Source organism: Trichechus manatus, unplaced genomic scaffold, assembly GCF_000243295.1.
Source record: "Trichechus manatus latirostris isolate Lorelei unplaced genomic scaffold, TriManLat1.0 scaffold00153, whole genome shotgun sequence".
NCBI lineage: Eukaryota > Metazoa > Chordata > Mammalia > Sirenia > Trichechidae > Trichechus > Trichechus manatus.
The window spans coordinates 3,829,037-3,843,901 of record NW_004444089.1 but is presented as its reverse complement, the minus strand read 5'-3'; the positions used below and the strand labels follow the sequence as shown (position 1 = coordinate 3,843,901).

The 14,865-nt window shown below is 39.3% G+C and overlaps 1 protein-coding gene across 9 annotated transcripts in view; it reads right to left on the bottom strand.

The window, feature by feature from the left end:
• The window catches only part of PDS5B (PDS5 cohesin associated factor B), a 122,547-nt gene that overhangs the window by 72,612 nt on the left and 35,070 nt on the right, over positions 1-14,865 (bottom strand). For all 9 annotated transcript variants that reach the window (XM_023740355.1, XM_023740348.1, XM_023740350.1 and 6 more), the window contains exons 10-13: positions 13,655-13,800; positions 11,156-11,307; positions 9,824-9,937; positions 3,062-3,143 (exon numbers count right to left, since the gene is read on the bottom strand). In XM_023740355.1, coding sequence (XP_023596123.1) covers positions 3,062-3,143; positions 9,824-9,937; positions 11,156-11,307; positions 13,655-13,800 — 494 coding nt within the window. The remainder of the gene's footprint in view (positions 1-3,061; positions 3,144-9,823; positions 9,938-11,155; positions 11,308-13,654; positions 13,801-14,865) is intronic.

Here is a 14,865-nt window from a genome sequence, read left to right as displayed (position 1 = left end):
CTCTTCAGAAAAGCAGACAAGCAGAGCATTCGGAGGCTCACAGTCCCTGCCCTTGCCACCACAGCAGCCTCCTGCCCCAGCTATCTGCACAACTGCAGATGAACTGACCTGGAGGCAGAAGTGAACTCGGAGTCCACTCTTACCTCGCCCTCTTTCATCAGCCCCCAAACAAAAACCAGGCTGCTGCACCCACCTTCTGGGGCAAGGAGATACTATTTCTTTAGCGCTGAAAGAATAGGGCAACTACATTTACCAACACAACAAAACACCCAGGAAATGTGAGTTTTTAAGTTTTTATCCTTATCTCAAACAAAAAGTTGACACTTAACTATATCATTATGACTGACTCGGTGTTCCTAAAATTTTTAAGCCTGAGCATTGTAAGGCATAGTCACAAAGATTATGGGGAAGATACTGGAGAAAGACAATTAAAAAGATGCCAATGAGCAACTCTGTGGAAAATAATAAGGCAGTTTGTAAACATGGGGGTGAAGGAGACAATTCCAAGGCTGTAATCTCTGTGGAAGCAGACTGCCACATCTTTCTCCTGAGGAGCAGCTGGTGGGTTCGAACCGCTGACCTTCCAGTTAGCATCTGAGCATTTTAAGCACTGCACCACCAGGGCTCCTCAGAGTACAAGAATTCATTTGAAACTTATAAAGTATTTGGACAGATCTGTCTAGAAGCATCTAAGACTTCTGCCATCATTGTTTTGTTTGGGAGCAAGAAATGGGGCTGAGGCTGCCAGTTGATCTATATGAAAAATAGAAAGAAACAGAACCAGCAAAAGCACAGTACTAGAAATTAAAGTCACTTTTGTGTGACACTGGTCAATGAATGTGTCTGAATCGGCTCAATGGCAATGGGTGTGTGTGTGGCGTGTGATCAAATTAAATTAGTTAAGTAAAGTAGAAGGGCTGAGCTGAGAATAAAAATTATTTTAACAAACTGAGTGAGGAAGAAGGCAAAGAAACACTTCCTGACTCTTCACTATCTAAGGGTGTTCCCGATAAAACGAAACAGAAGGAAGGAGAAACACCCAACAGTTATGAAACACAGCTTTGTATTTTCTGAACTTCACCTCTGTCATGTCTACTCCAGTTGCTGGTACACAGTAAGTAGGCAGTAACCAGAGAGGAATGATTCATTCTTCTCACACTACCGGCTGCTGTCGAGCTGACTCCAGCTCACGGCAGCCCCAGGTTTGTCAGAGGAGAACTGGGCGCCATGGAGTGTTCAGTGGCCGATGTTTTGGAAGCAGCCCTTCTCTCAAGGCGCCTCTGGATGGACTTGAACCTCCAGCCTCTTGGTTAGTGGCTGAGCACTTTAAATGTGTGTATCACCCAGGGGCTCTTCTCATGCTAGGGTTCGAATCTGGGGTCCTATCCTCCTCCATTCTGTTTTGTCTTCAATCTTGCCAAATATGATTGAGAATTCGCTCTCTAATGTGGACAACCTGGTAACTAGCTCAGGCCAAGCAGACAGAAAACATCACAAAGTAAAAGAGGACTAAACATTCCGATTTAATTGAGATTGTATTTTGTGATTTCACTGAAGACTGAGCAGAAAATTCATGAGACTCTCCCGCCTTTTTTTAAATAGTCAAAAACAAAGTTCTATCTGATTACATCTCACACATCATACTTGTTCAACATGACAAGCATGCTGGACTTTACATATTACCTGGCTGCTATTAGGACTGTTTAATAATGCCTAAAATCAGCCATAATTGTATACACAGACATGTAAGAACATCTCAAATTTTTCATTAACACTTTTTCATCTTTAGCGAGAGAAAGTAAATTAATATGGCTCTGGAACAGCAAACAGAGGCACCTGACGTATCCAGAAATTATTATCTGAAACATATGCAAATATAGGTTCCTAACATAACTGAGGTTTCCAATTTCCGCCCTTGGCAGAAAAAGGAAATAGCAGAACCACTAAAATTTGTTTCAATTCATTTACTATAAGGGAAGACTTATTCTCAACATACTCGATAATTGAAGGAAAAAAGGTTAAACTATGTTCAAGAAACAAAGAGATCATTGCCAGCCTGCAAAACAAACTACCACTCAGCTGTTAGCTTTGATTAGCAAACAAGTGGTATGAAAGGTATTATGGCTTGTTATTTGGAGATTTGAAACAAGACAGTCAGTATGTCACCATAAACCAGGCGAACAACTGGTAAATTATCTGACTGATTCTCAGGGCACGTGGGAACCTGGAGATTTCCCTTCTGAGACAACACAACGCTGCTCTATAGACTTCTGTCCTGGGAACATGACGTGTGTGTGCTGGGGCAAGGCGGGTCAGGGGAGAGACTATGGACTGAAAAACAAATACAGAAAAATGCTGTACTGTTTTCCCTGAAAGGCAATTTAAAATGAGGAGGCACACTGCTTTTTTTAATGAACTATACCACTTACACACCTATATAATACAGCATTCTCAAAGAAAAGGGGGGAACAGAAAAAAAACAAAAAATTAGAATCATTCTAAAAGACCAAGAATAAAATACGATACATCCACTGGATGAAAAGCATCATTAAATTATGATTATGAAGAACAAGTAATATGTAAAATGCCCACAATAATTGTAAGTAAAAATATCACAACACCTAACTATAATTACTTGATTATTGAAACTTTCTAAAAGCACACGACTATTCAAAGATGACGGGAGCATCTCAGGGCAGCAAGATAAAGTGTCATTTTATTCTATTTTCTAGGTTCAATAATGCTGAGTTATTGTTTCTATTACTTTATTTTAAAGCTGCCCCCCACACCCCCCACAAAAAAAAAAAACCCTTAATTTTGAGTATATGGAAGCATATTCCCTCTCCTGTTGGGCATGGCCTTTTACAGACACAGTAACCATGTTACATGATCTATGTCATAAGTTTCTTAAAAAGTCAAGGGTTCTACGTTAGGGATCATAGCTTAAAACTGTTCAACACAGAACTAGTTGTTTAATACATAACAGCAATGGTAAATAAATAAAATACGTGTTTTATAAAACTTAACGTGACAAATTCTTTTTCTTAAAAATTTAACTTACTTTGGGTTGCTTAATTAAGTCGAGCAAATCCTTTACTTGATGTCGGAGCAGATTTTGACACTTCCACATTTCATTCAATGCTCTGGAAAACACAAACAGATAAATAATAAAACAGAACACAAAGTCTTCTAGAATATTCCAACTATGTAACCTTAAAAAAAAAAAAGCTCAAATCACAAAAGGAGATGACAGAGATGAGGTAAAACTCATACGACTGTGCAAGTAATGAGGTGTGGGGCAAAGAGGGGTGACACATATAACAGGTACTATCACTTGAAGGAAGGAGCCCTGGTGCAGCAGTGGTTAAGTGTTCGGCTGCTTTCTTCCACTCCGTGGGAGAAAGATGTGGTAGTCTGCTTCCTTAAAGATTACAGCCTTGGAAACCCTATGGGGCAGTTCTGCTCTGTCCTCTAGGGTCGCGATGAATCGGAATCAACTCGACAACACTGGGTTTTGGTTTATCACTTGAAGAGACAGCAGGATCAAAAGAGATTAATGGTTGTTGTTTTGCTTTATACAGAACTAAGGAAGACTGTCATCAACTGGACGATGTTCGTAGGCTAAGCAGCAGAATTAACAGGAGAGAGCCATTATACAGTTGAGAAATAGAGGACTAACTGACAGAATAAGGTCCTGCAGTACACAGGATGAAAGGGTATGAAAACCATGAACAGAACAAAGTCAGCCATGACAGAATGGAGATACTTTTTCCTTAAAAAAGAAACATTATTGTATTTAAATTTTAAACTGTCTGGAATTGTTTTCGCTAAAAGAATATCCTTTTCTATCTGGCAAAAATCCTGATGTCCTCTTAATAGCCGTATTATTCTCAGGCAGAAATTTAAATCTAAGAAGACATTACGCAAATACTCTAGAAAATACCGTAAAATCTGTAAAGGCCAGAATCTGCGTAAGCTGGAAACCTGCAGAGAAGGAGAACGCAACCCCTTCCCGCTCAGTAGAGGGCCACAGAGAAATGGGAAGGTGGGGCCCTGTCAAAGGCGGGAAACTCTCAAGACCTGGAGAAACTACACAGTCCTGCTGAGGTTCGTCTCTCACAGGTTTCACTGTAGATGCGAATCATAAAGATAGAGAAGAGTTAATTTTTATTAGAACATTCAGTTACAGAGTATCAGAAGCAAGCATATTTTAAAATTTTTAAAAGAAATTGTCCAAAATCAACTCTTTCCATCATTTTGTTTTGGGTTATCTCACTCCCGTCGCCCTCCGTCACCGCGGCTAACGAAGCACCGCCAGGTAACTCAGCGAGACCCAGACGGCACATCAGACAATCTGTTCCTTCTGGTAGACAATCAACTGCTTAAATTTTTTCATTCTCCGCTTTAACAATCTGTTTAAAAAATACTTTTCTATTTTCTTAAGGAGATATTTTAGTTTAAATTTGGCCACTTAAATGCCTTTATAGTAGTCACCAGAAAATGGTACTGGCAAAGCAACAATCTTAGGGCACTTTCGTTTTAGAAGTTAAATTTTAAACAGCTATGCTTTACTATTTTCAAATGACTCAAGTTCCATAAAAAGTTTAACTAGCATAATTTAAGAATGTAAAAACAAAACAAAATGATCATTCTCCAGAGGAATGTAAAATCTAACACTAGGTAATAAACAGTCATGTAATTAAAATAATAATTTCCGGAGAAACATAGTAGTCATCGATGGCATTACTTCTGAACTGCACAGTCAACGGTGTCCTCTCTTCTACGCACTTCATCATTACTTCCACCTCCTGAAATGCCTGGATTTGGAAACTGGCCTTCACTTACAGCGGGAATGATCCTACCTTTCTATTCTTAATACACTAAGGATGAAATCTCAAGCAATTCTGAAAGCCATTATAAACTATTATGACTGTTGCTTCAATGAAAAAGTGACTACAATTGACTAAGAATTCTATGATAACTCAGTTCAGGGAGTTGTCCTCTCAGGAAACCGCTGCTCTGGCCAGAGTGTCTGAGATATTAATATTCGACTTGTCCTTTTTGTTTACTGCCTTCCTAAATATTCCTTCCAAATGGAGAGGAGTATGTGTGTGTGTATGTGTGTTTGTGTGTGTGTATGTTTGGGGGGGTTCTACAAGTAGAAATAATATTACTACAAGAAGACAACAATTAAATTATTAGATTGTTTAGATCTACAAAAATGTGTTGCTTCTTGCATCCTACTCCTTCTTTCTGGATCTAATTTCCAATTATTTTATCTTTGTGACCAGTTCTGTCACTAAATAAGTGTAAACGATCGACTAGGGCCTGGATTCTGCACGTGTTATATAACATTTTAAGTCAACTTCTCTACGCAAGGAGTCCCTCCTAGGGCTTCTCTTGGTTACTGGAGCAGAAGTTTGCACCAACTCCAAAGACAGACAGCTACCACTGGGTCTCCGTCAGAGACCTGTTCAAACACTGACAAGAGCCTCTCCTTCAGCAGACTGCTCCAGGTGAGCACACTGCCCATCAGACTCAGAGGTGCTAAACCGTCTAGATGGGAAGCTGCTCGACGAAGGAGGAGGTCACAACGAGGACAGCTGACACTACCTCCTCCTCTGGCCACTGCTGGGGGTCCCGGGAAACCCATGGGAGGTGGACATACACACCACAGCCAGGGAGGACCCAAACCTGCCTCTGGCCTCTTTTTTCAACAATCAAAATCCTCCATTAATGTGGGTGCTTATCCAAAGGCTGGTCCATATCAAAAACAATCTGAAGAACAGGAAGTATTTTTCTCTTCTCTAAAGAACATAGCTATAGAAGAAAACATATGGTTCTTTCAACTAATAAGAAAGAATCCTTACCAAACAAGCTCTTACCAGGAACTTGCCTGCCAAGTAGCTATTTTTAGAGCCCGTTTCAAATGAATTACAACTAAACCAAACCCGTGGCCATCAAGTTGATTTCTACTCATGGCACCCCGTGTGTTACAGAGCAGAACTGTACTCCATAGGGCTGTCTTGGCTGTAATTTTTATGGACGCAGACTTCCAAGCCTTTCTTCCCCAGTACTCCTGGGTGGGTTCAAACTGCCAACCTTTAGGTTAGCAGTCAAGCACAAACCGTTTCTGCCACCTAGGGACCACTTGAACTAATTAGAGGTCACAAATTCTAATGACTTCTGAGCAAGAATGGTAGCTGAAAGAATGGAGTGGGACAAGTGTCACAGCAGGAAGTAGTAAGGACTGTGGTGAAATCAGACACATTAATGGACCACAAAACTATAAAAATATCAATATTAACAGTATTCAGGAAAATTGAAATGAAAATGAGATAAAATTTTACACTCAGAAGATAACCAAAACTGAGGTGTCCGATCATACTTCAGGAGGATGTAGGAAACTCACGTACCACTGGTGGGAGTGTTAATTAGTGCAATCTTGTTGGAAAACAATCTGGCACTAGTCTACAGTGCAGAAAATCTGCATACTCAGCAACCCACCCCTAGCTATACTCACGTGATTCCCATTAGAAGCTCCTGAAATGCTTTTTTAAAACCCCAATACCCAGGCTAAACACCAGACAAACTGAGAATCTCTGAATGTGAGACTCAGGTATCAGCCGTGTTTACGCCCCCCTTCTCCCAGGCAATTCCAATATGTAGCCAAATTTGAGAACCCTTCATACAGGTACCTTAGAAAAACCCTTACACGTGTATATTACAGCACTGCGCGTAATAGTAAAATACCGGAAACAACACGAATGTCCATCGTCCTCCACGGACTCAAACAGTCAATGTCAAGACAAGGAATAAACTGCGGCATGAGGACAGCACGTAATTCCGCGCCACAGCGAAAATGAACGCTCCACAGCAATATGCAATATTAGGGATCAGTCTCAGAAACACGACAGAGTGACCTGCCATTTCTGTAAAATCAAGGCCTTCTTAAAATTGGTTCACTGATTGGAATAGACTTTCAACTGTTCCTTGGCATGTTTTTCAGTTTATCTCTTAATTACCATTTCGTAATTCAATCTAATTTACTGTCATTTAAGTGATGAGTAATATTTCATATATTTGGTTTTATTACTGCTATTTATATTCTGTGTTTTCTATTTCCCATTCTTTTTCTTTTTTTTTTTTCCTTTGCTGGTATTAAAGTTTTCATTCATTCTTTTTTGCTCCTATAGATTTGGAAGCTATACATTCTAATTCTATTCCTTTAGGGAATTTTTAACATGCATACTTGACTTATAATCTACTTAATCAACACCTCTGCCCCCACAACTACAGGATTCAAGGACCTTAGAACATTTAGATGCTCATTACTTACCTACCATCTTCCCATTGCCATCGAGTCGATTTCAACTCAGCATCCCGACAGGACATAGGAGAACTGTCCCATAGGGTTTCCTAGGCTGTAATCTTTATGGAAACAGGTCTTTCTCTTGCACAGCCACGGATGGGTTTGAATTGCAGGCCATTTGATTGGCAGCAGAGCGCTTAACCACTGCGCCACCAGGGCTCCTCACCCATCATCTTACGTGTTGTTACCTGATAGGCAGGGCACCAACTAATCAGAGCAGCTGGCAGAGGAATATGGTTCCAAGGCCCTCCTGCTGTGCTGTGCCTAGGCTGGGAGGGCAGGGGTGTCCCAGGCACACTCAGAGGGCTCAGATATGGCTGCGGTGGTGTGTGCTGGCTAAATATCCGTCTAAATGGCACCTAGTTTTAATCCACACCACAACCCCTGTAAAGAAAGCTTTACTATTATTGTTTTTACAGTCCAAGATTGTTTAGATTTGCAAAAATGTTGTGTTGCTTCTTAAATCCTATTTATTCTTCCTGGATTTAATTTCCTTATTTTGACAAAAGAAATTCTTCTTCTTTAGTAATTTTTCAGCTAGGATCTATGAGTGGTAAACTCATTTTTTGCTTGAAAATATCTTTATTTCATTTTTACTCTTGAACGACAGTTGAGCTGAGTCAAGAAGTCTACACTGACTGTGATTTCAGTTTGTTTCAAACGGGGTATATATACCATGTTATTCCCTGGGTGGTATAAACATGCTAGGCTGCTAACAGGAAAGTTGGAGGTTCAAGTCCACCCAGAGGCACCTAGGAAGAAAGGCTTGATAATCTACTTCCAAAAAATCAGCCACTGAAAACCTTATGGAGCACAATTCAACTCTGACACACGAGGCTGCCATGAATCAGATCCACTCAACAGCAACTGGTTTGGTTTTTCAGTTCTTTAAATATACAGTATTTCATCAGAGCTAAAAGGCCATCAATTCTAAGATGCACCATTACTTTTTTTTACCATGAAAAAAAGAGCTGCTAATTAAACTATGACAAAAACAATTCCAGAGATATTAACATACAAAACTTTCATGTTTTAGAATCAATGAAATATGGCAGTAATGTATTTTACTAGATTCAGCGGAAAAAGAATGAGCTTTGGAACCAAGCACACGTGGGTTCAAATCTTGGCTCTTTTTTTTTTTTTTATTACTTGTGTGACTCTCTACAAGTTAGTTAACCTCTGTGGAATTCAGTTCGTCGTGTGGAAAACTGGGAAAATATCAGGCATTTGGCAAGGTTTGTCTGAAAAGGGCCAGGGAGTAAATATTTCAAGCGGTGCAGGCCATGCTATCTGTTGGTAACTACTTAACTCCGCCATTGCAGCAGCAAAGCGCCATAGGTAACCACAGACGTCAGTGCCTGAAGACAGCAGGTGTCAGGAAATGTGCACTGTCTCCCTCCAGAACCCTATCCTCGGTGTCTCTACGGAAGATGTGACCAGCACATACAGCCATCTCCATGGAGAAAGGAAAGCCGCAGGCCCCAGCAAGTAGCCTTACAGATGAAAGGGATGTGCAGCTTCTCAGACTGCCAGCCACCCCAGCTTCTCTCTGAGCGGCATGCAGTCCCCAGTAGCTGTAAACCATGTTGGCTGCAATACTAGGGTCTACGTTTTCTAAAACCTTGAGCAAAGCATCTCTAAGTCTCAATTCCTAACCCTCAAGATGACTCAGTTAGGTGAGCAATGTCTCTTCCATGTCCAAAAGGACAATCCCCTATCCAGACTTGCAGAAGCTTTTTCTTAATGAAATACGGTCATAAGAACATATCTGTGCGAACCCTTACGCAAAACTACACACAGTGCTGAGGACGCGCAGCACAAAAACTTGTACCTACAGGCCTATACACAACTCAAGTCAGCACCAGGTGAGAACAACAAAGAGCGCTTTGGGGGCAGCAATGCCAATGTCACCATAGGGACCTTCCTAACACCTTAAGGAAAACAAAGAAAGAACGAACAAGTACATTGGCAACATTTCTGGAGAACCAACAATATAAAAATCAGGAAATAAAAAAATCAGATCCTAAAACAGTCCATGTTAATCAGCGCTATACATTTTTTAATTGCTTATACAAATCACTGTTGAGCTCATGCTGACAGCGGTACTTTCTGAAAACATAGGCATGCATCTTATTGCTGTCTAACCCTTTAAATGAGGAACGCTGGTGGTACCACGGTAAAGTGCTTCGCTGTTAACCAAAAGGTTGGCAGTTCAAACCCACCCAGAGGCTCCATAGGAGAAAAGACTTGACGATCTGCTTCCATTACAGCCTAGAAACCCTATGGGACAGTTCTACTCTGTCACATAGGGTCACTATGAGTCGGAATCCACTCGACAGCACACAACAACCCTTTAAACAATGCTTCGCAACTAAAAGCAGCTTCTTTTCCATATATTTCAATATACTGCAAAAGATGAAAAGACTAAAGAGTTTGATACTTGAAACATACTTCACAGCATTTAAATCCAGTGTGGCATACAAGTAATACAAGCACTTCATCCGTTCTGTAGTTTCCAAATTGTGGGGAACCATGTATTGAGCAAAGATGCGCTCAACAAGCAGCCTACAAAAGAACATACAAAATTCAGTGTGTTGATTTTTAATACACATATCAACTTGAATATACAATTCCAAAACACGTAAAGAATACACATTAAAGAAGCTCCTGCTTTTCTGCGTGTAGATGACATTCCCTAGTGACAACCATCTTCCTATAAGAAGAGGGGTCACAAAGGATCTAGCTGGCTGTACTGGAGGTGGCCCCACACCCAGCTAAGACAGCAGCTCCCCGTGCCCGGTCCTGGGCACGCTACAGACCAAGGACTCAACTTCCTTGTTTGGATAGTGAAGGGTTACCAAATTACACCAGGTCCTTTCAAGTGCCAAATTCTACACTTTTCTAAGTTAAAAAAACTATAAAAATAATTTTAAGATTCTTAGTTTTCATGGTGATCATCACGAAAAAAGATCTAATTAAAAATACTAATAAATACTATCAAATCATAATGCGAATCTCTATGCACTAATGCCACACACTCAAAAAAGTCCAAAAATGTCAGTTTTATAAAAATAATAACTATGAAGTTTCTTAGATAATGTTAACTAAGCTACTCAGTTTCTAGTTTTGTAGCTCTTAAAATGGTAAGACGACCAACTGGTTCTTTGTTTATAGGCAAGATCGTTTGTGTCCTACTAACAACTTGTGAAATCAGCTGTATGCAGATTTATAGCTCTATTAACTACTAAAGAGCTAAGATCCATGCAAGCTGTAACCTTAGCCTGGAATGGAAAAATACTAAGACTATATTCAGAGAATACATTTTTATATAAACTTATAAACGGTGTTTTTTACTTCAGACTTTAGGAAGAATTGTTCGCGTTTAAAATAACTGCCTATAATATAAAAAATCTATGTTTCTTTGAATGTCAAATCATTAAGAGAGAAAAGAAAAGAATTATGAGGATCATTCTAAGAAAATTAACCATGGAACAAAATAGAAATGGTAATATAGATATACAGTTATTCAAAACTTTCAGATATTACTCTGTTCAAAAATAGGATATGCAAATGAATATAAAAGCTGTACCCGTCCCTAAAGTTATATGTATATTACTGCTTCAGACATGGCTTTGGTGAGAAGTAAACTGGTTACTCGTGACCTTCACCTAATAGTAAAAATGGAAGAGGGAGTTTAAAGTTACAGACTACAAACTACAGATGAACAACAGGTATGTGACACCCAACACCACCAAACATTTTATTAAAGCATCCTTAACTTACCGATCATCAATACTATTTTGATAATATATGTGCAGTAATTTGTCTTTGATCCAGGAAATCTGCTTGGCAGCGTCCTTTCCAGCTGCCGACTGTAAAGCGTATTTCTTATAAATCTGGGCCAATCCCATCATGGCTTCTTTGCGTACGCGCCACTAAAAATAAAAACAAAAATATCTTCTAATTTAAAAATATGTCCATTATATAAGTCTAGTTTCCCAGTTTTTAATTTTCCTTTGCATTATACATTTTCCTCAAATCATAGGTTCTGAATACCAGTTTACAATTACTGTATTTATGACAAAGCAAAGCTATCATGTTAGTACATCTACTATATCAAATGCAATAGACATACCAACATGTATAAGGACTTTTAACGCTGTAATATCTTAAACCCATCATCTGTCCCTAAAGAAGTCAATCCCAATCCGCATGCCATCACTTAGAACTGGCGAGGGCAAGGGCACTACCACATGTTAAAAAGCAAAGACAGAATTAACTGGATAAACTGTGACCCACTGCTTACACATTTCTTCTAAACTATGGTCTACACTGAGCGCACTTACACTGTATCAACGTAATAACAACAATTTGCGTGTACCAAAGGCGTCTATGATGCTGGCCTTCACAAATGCTGAACGAAAGGCCTGTCAGAGGTTCCATCCTGTCTGTCAGGGAGTCAGGTTCAGGTTATCATCAGGAGAATGTAGTTAACTACTCAACTATTTTTTTAAACAATAGTTTAACACTGCTTAATTATCTTAGAATGAGTTTATGCTTTAATTTTACATAAATACAACACTATTATCAGCAGGATGTTAGTAATGTTTAAACTTCAGATGACTCATTTTTTCTCTGCAGCCTCACTCATAGCAATGTTCTTCCTTGGTTTTTGTTTCACTAAATTACTACAGAGTACGAACAGTCCTTATCTCATTCATCTCTACTAAAACAAAGGACTTCTAAAAGTTTTGCTCATAAAAGAAGCATTCAATTTGCCTGTAAATCTTTTATCTCTAACCCCCTATGTCATCTGTAACTCTAATTTCCCAAACTACTGCGTTAAAGAGAATTAAAAGATAAAGCATCTTCTAATGCTGGAGCCCTGGTGGCGCAGAAGTTAAGAGCTCGGCTGCTAACCAAAAGGTTGGCAGTTTGAATCTACCAGCTGCTCCTTGGAAACTCTCTGGGTCAGTTCTACTCTGTCCTGTAGGGTTGCTATGAGTCAGAATTAACTTGACAGTAATGGGTTTGGTTTTTCTTTTTTTTTTTTAATGCTGCCAGGAACATGTATATATTCAATTATTTTTTGGTACTCAATTTTTACATGAATGAGACAATCAACCTACTGTGAACACAAAAAAACTGATCAAAAATATATGTGAATTATGATCTCAACAATATACAATAACTTAGTTCAAACTCTAAGCCTAGCTAAGAAAAACATTACTTGAATGCTTAGGGGGCTGTTACCTTACGCACAATGCAAACCCCTTTTTCCTTCTTTATGCCTTTCATTGCTTGACACCCTGATGAAATGTTCGATAAGGACAATCCCAAATTTATCCAGTAAAGTAAGTTCTCTGGATACCAACAGAGCTGGAAGGGAAACCACGCAATTCTTGCACATCTATCCCACACCTACAGTCAGTGCCATCCAAGAGAGATTAAAAGATGAAGACGGCACCATCAACCTTGGGGGATTGCTGAAAGATGTGGAACTATTTACCTCATCAAAGCTTCAAAGCTACCAGCAGGCCTCTCCCTTTCTTTGCTAATTGACCCCTAAATCGTTGCACCAATTTACTCCTACACCTGAAGGAGCAGAGCCTGTGCCATGCAGGAAAGGCCAGAGGAAGAAGGCAGAGTGGACATCCTCTGAAACATTCACAGAGCCCCTAATATACTCCAGGCCAGGTGGAGTACAAAAACAAGGCGCAGTCATCAACTCAGAGGCTCACTGGTGCAGATGAGTGGAGCTAGTGTTGCTCATTCAAGAAGGAAGGTCTGGGCTCCCAGAAGACAGGCTACGAGCATGCTGCTCTGTTGGGTTTGGCTTTCCTAAGCTGAAAAACATCTTTCATCTTCTAGTCCGTGAAATAACCACACAATCAGCTAGAGGACTACCAGCCCCGTACCATGTAACAACAGCCCTTAAAGGAGAGAGAGAAGAGAGCCAACAGCACGAGAGAGGTTGTACTGGAAGCCTGTACAAAAAGTCACACACCATTCAAACTGGTGTCCAGGCTAGACATCTGACTACCCTGCCATTAAGAGCCGTCTCATTTTTAAGGATGAGAAAAGTAATCTTGAGAAAGAAAAACTAACAAAATTCAATCAAATAAAAAGAAAAACCTTCTATAAAATACAGTTTTAAATGTTAAAATGCCTACCCCTCGAAAAAAGCTAAGTGTATTTAAACCTCAATATTTTCAAATACTATTAAAGCTCAAATATTTACAATGAAAACCTATTAATAATTATTTCTTCCTGCTTACTTACCCGTTTGTCTAATGTTCTCTCTCTCACAAAATTCAGTAAGTGATCGTTGACCAGCAGAATGTCCTTTTTAGCAGCTGTAACTATAGACACAATAACATCGTGTCTAATAGCTTCCTCGGGGTCATGTGACCGCACTTTAAGATACTCTGAAAGATAAGATTTTCCTCCATTAGAATGCAAACTTTCCCTAACAATTAAAATGTTTAAAAAGACTACATAAGACCTTTGAAAATAAAGCACAACAAAACAAAACCTAAGTGGAAGAAGGTTCAACAGATTTTCCATAGGGCCACTATGAGTCAGAATCAACTCGACAGCAACGGGTTTGGTTTTTGGTTAATATCTTTAAAAGGAATTCACAGATGAAGTAATTCACCTCATACAATTTAAAAAAATCAATGTATGCTCTAATTGTGATAGATAGGAGAAATAAAAGGGAAGTAACAGAGTGACATGAACAGGAAAGAAAGCACCCTCATCTGCAGGAACAGGGGGAAGCGCTAAAAAGCAAAAAGAGACTGGCTGTGAGACGACTGGGAAAGACGACAAAGGCAGCCAGGGTGGGCCGTCTAAGGAAAAGGGGGACCCTGGCAGGAGATGCCCAGCCTCACCTCGCTGTGACTCAATATGTAAGCCTAACGTGGCAGCAAGCTCAAAGAGAGAGGGGCTCTATTTAGCCATGTATAAAGTAACCTGTTTTAAACACCGCTGCATGTTACAACAAAGCACTTACTGAGGTCTTGTTTTAGTAAAATAAATGAAAAAATTTATAAAATAATTACAAAAATGAGAAATTGAACAAGGAAATTCAAAATCTCAAATAAAAGCAGAAAAAGAGAATAATGAAATATATGAGGTAACTAAAATAAGGCATTATAATGAATTTAGGTATTATAAATGTTATCGTTTTGATCATATCACTAAAAATATTTTCTAGAAAAAGTGATAAAAGTTTAAGAGCAATGAGAACGATTATTCCATACTAAATTATTTCAAATTCTTCAAGCTCTTTGAAGATAAGTAATGATAACTAAAAATATTTTAGCAATATACTTCAAGAACAAGCTCATAAAAATGGCATGAGCACGCCAAAGACAGAGGAAAAAATGTTTTAATGTGGAAAGCAATGAACAAACATAGCTGACTTTGGAGATCCAAGAAAGCAAAATCCTAAACCAGCAGAGAGAAAATTGGTGAACGAACCCAACACA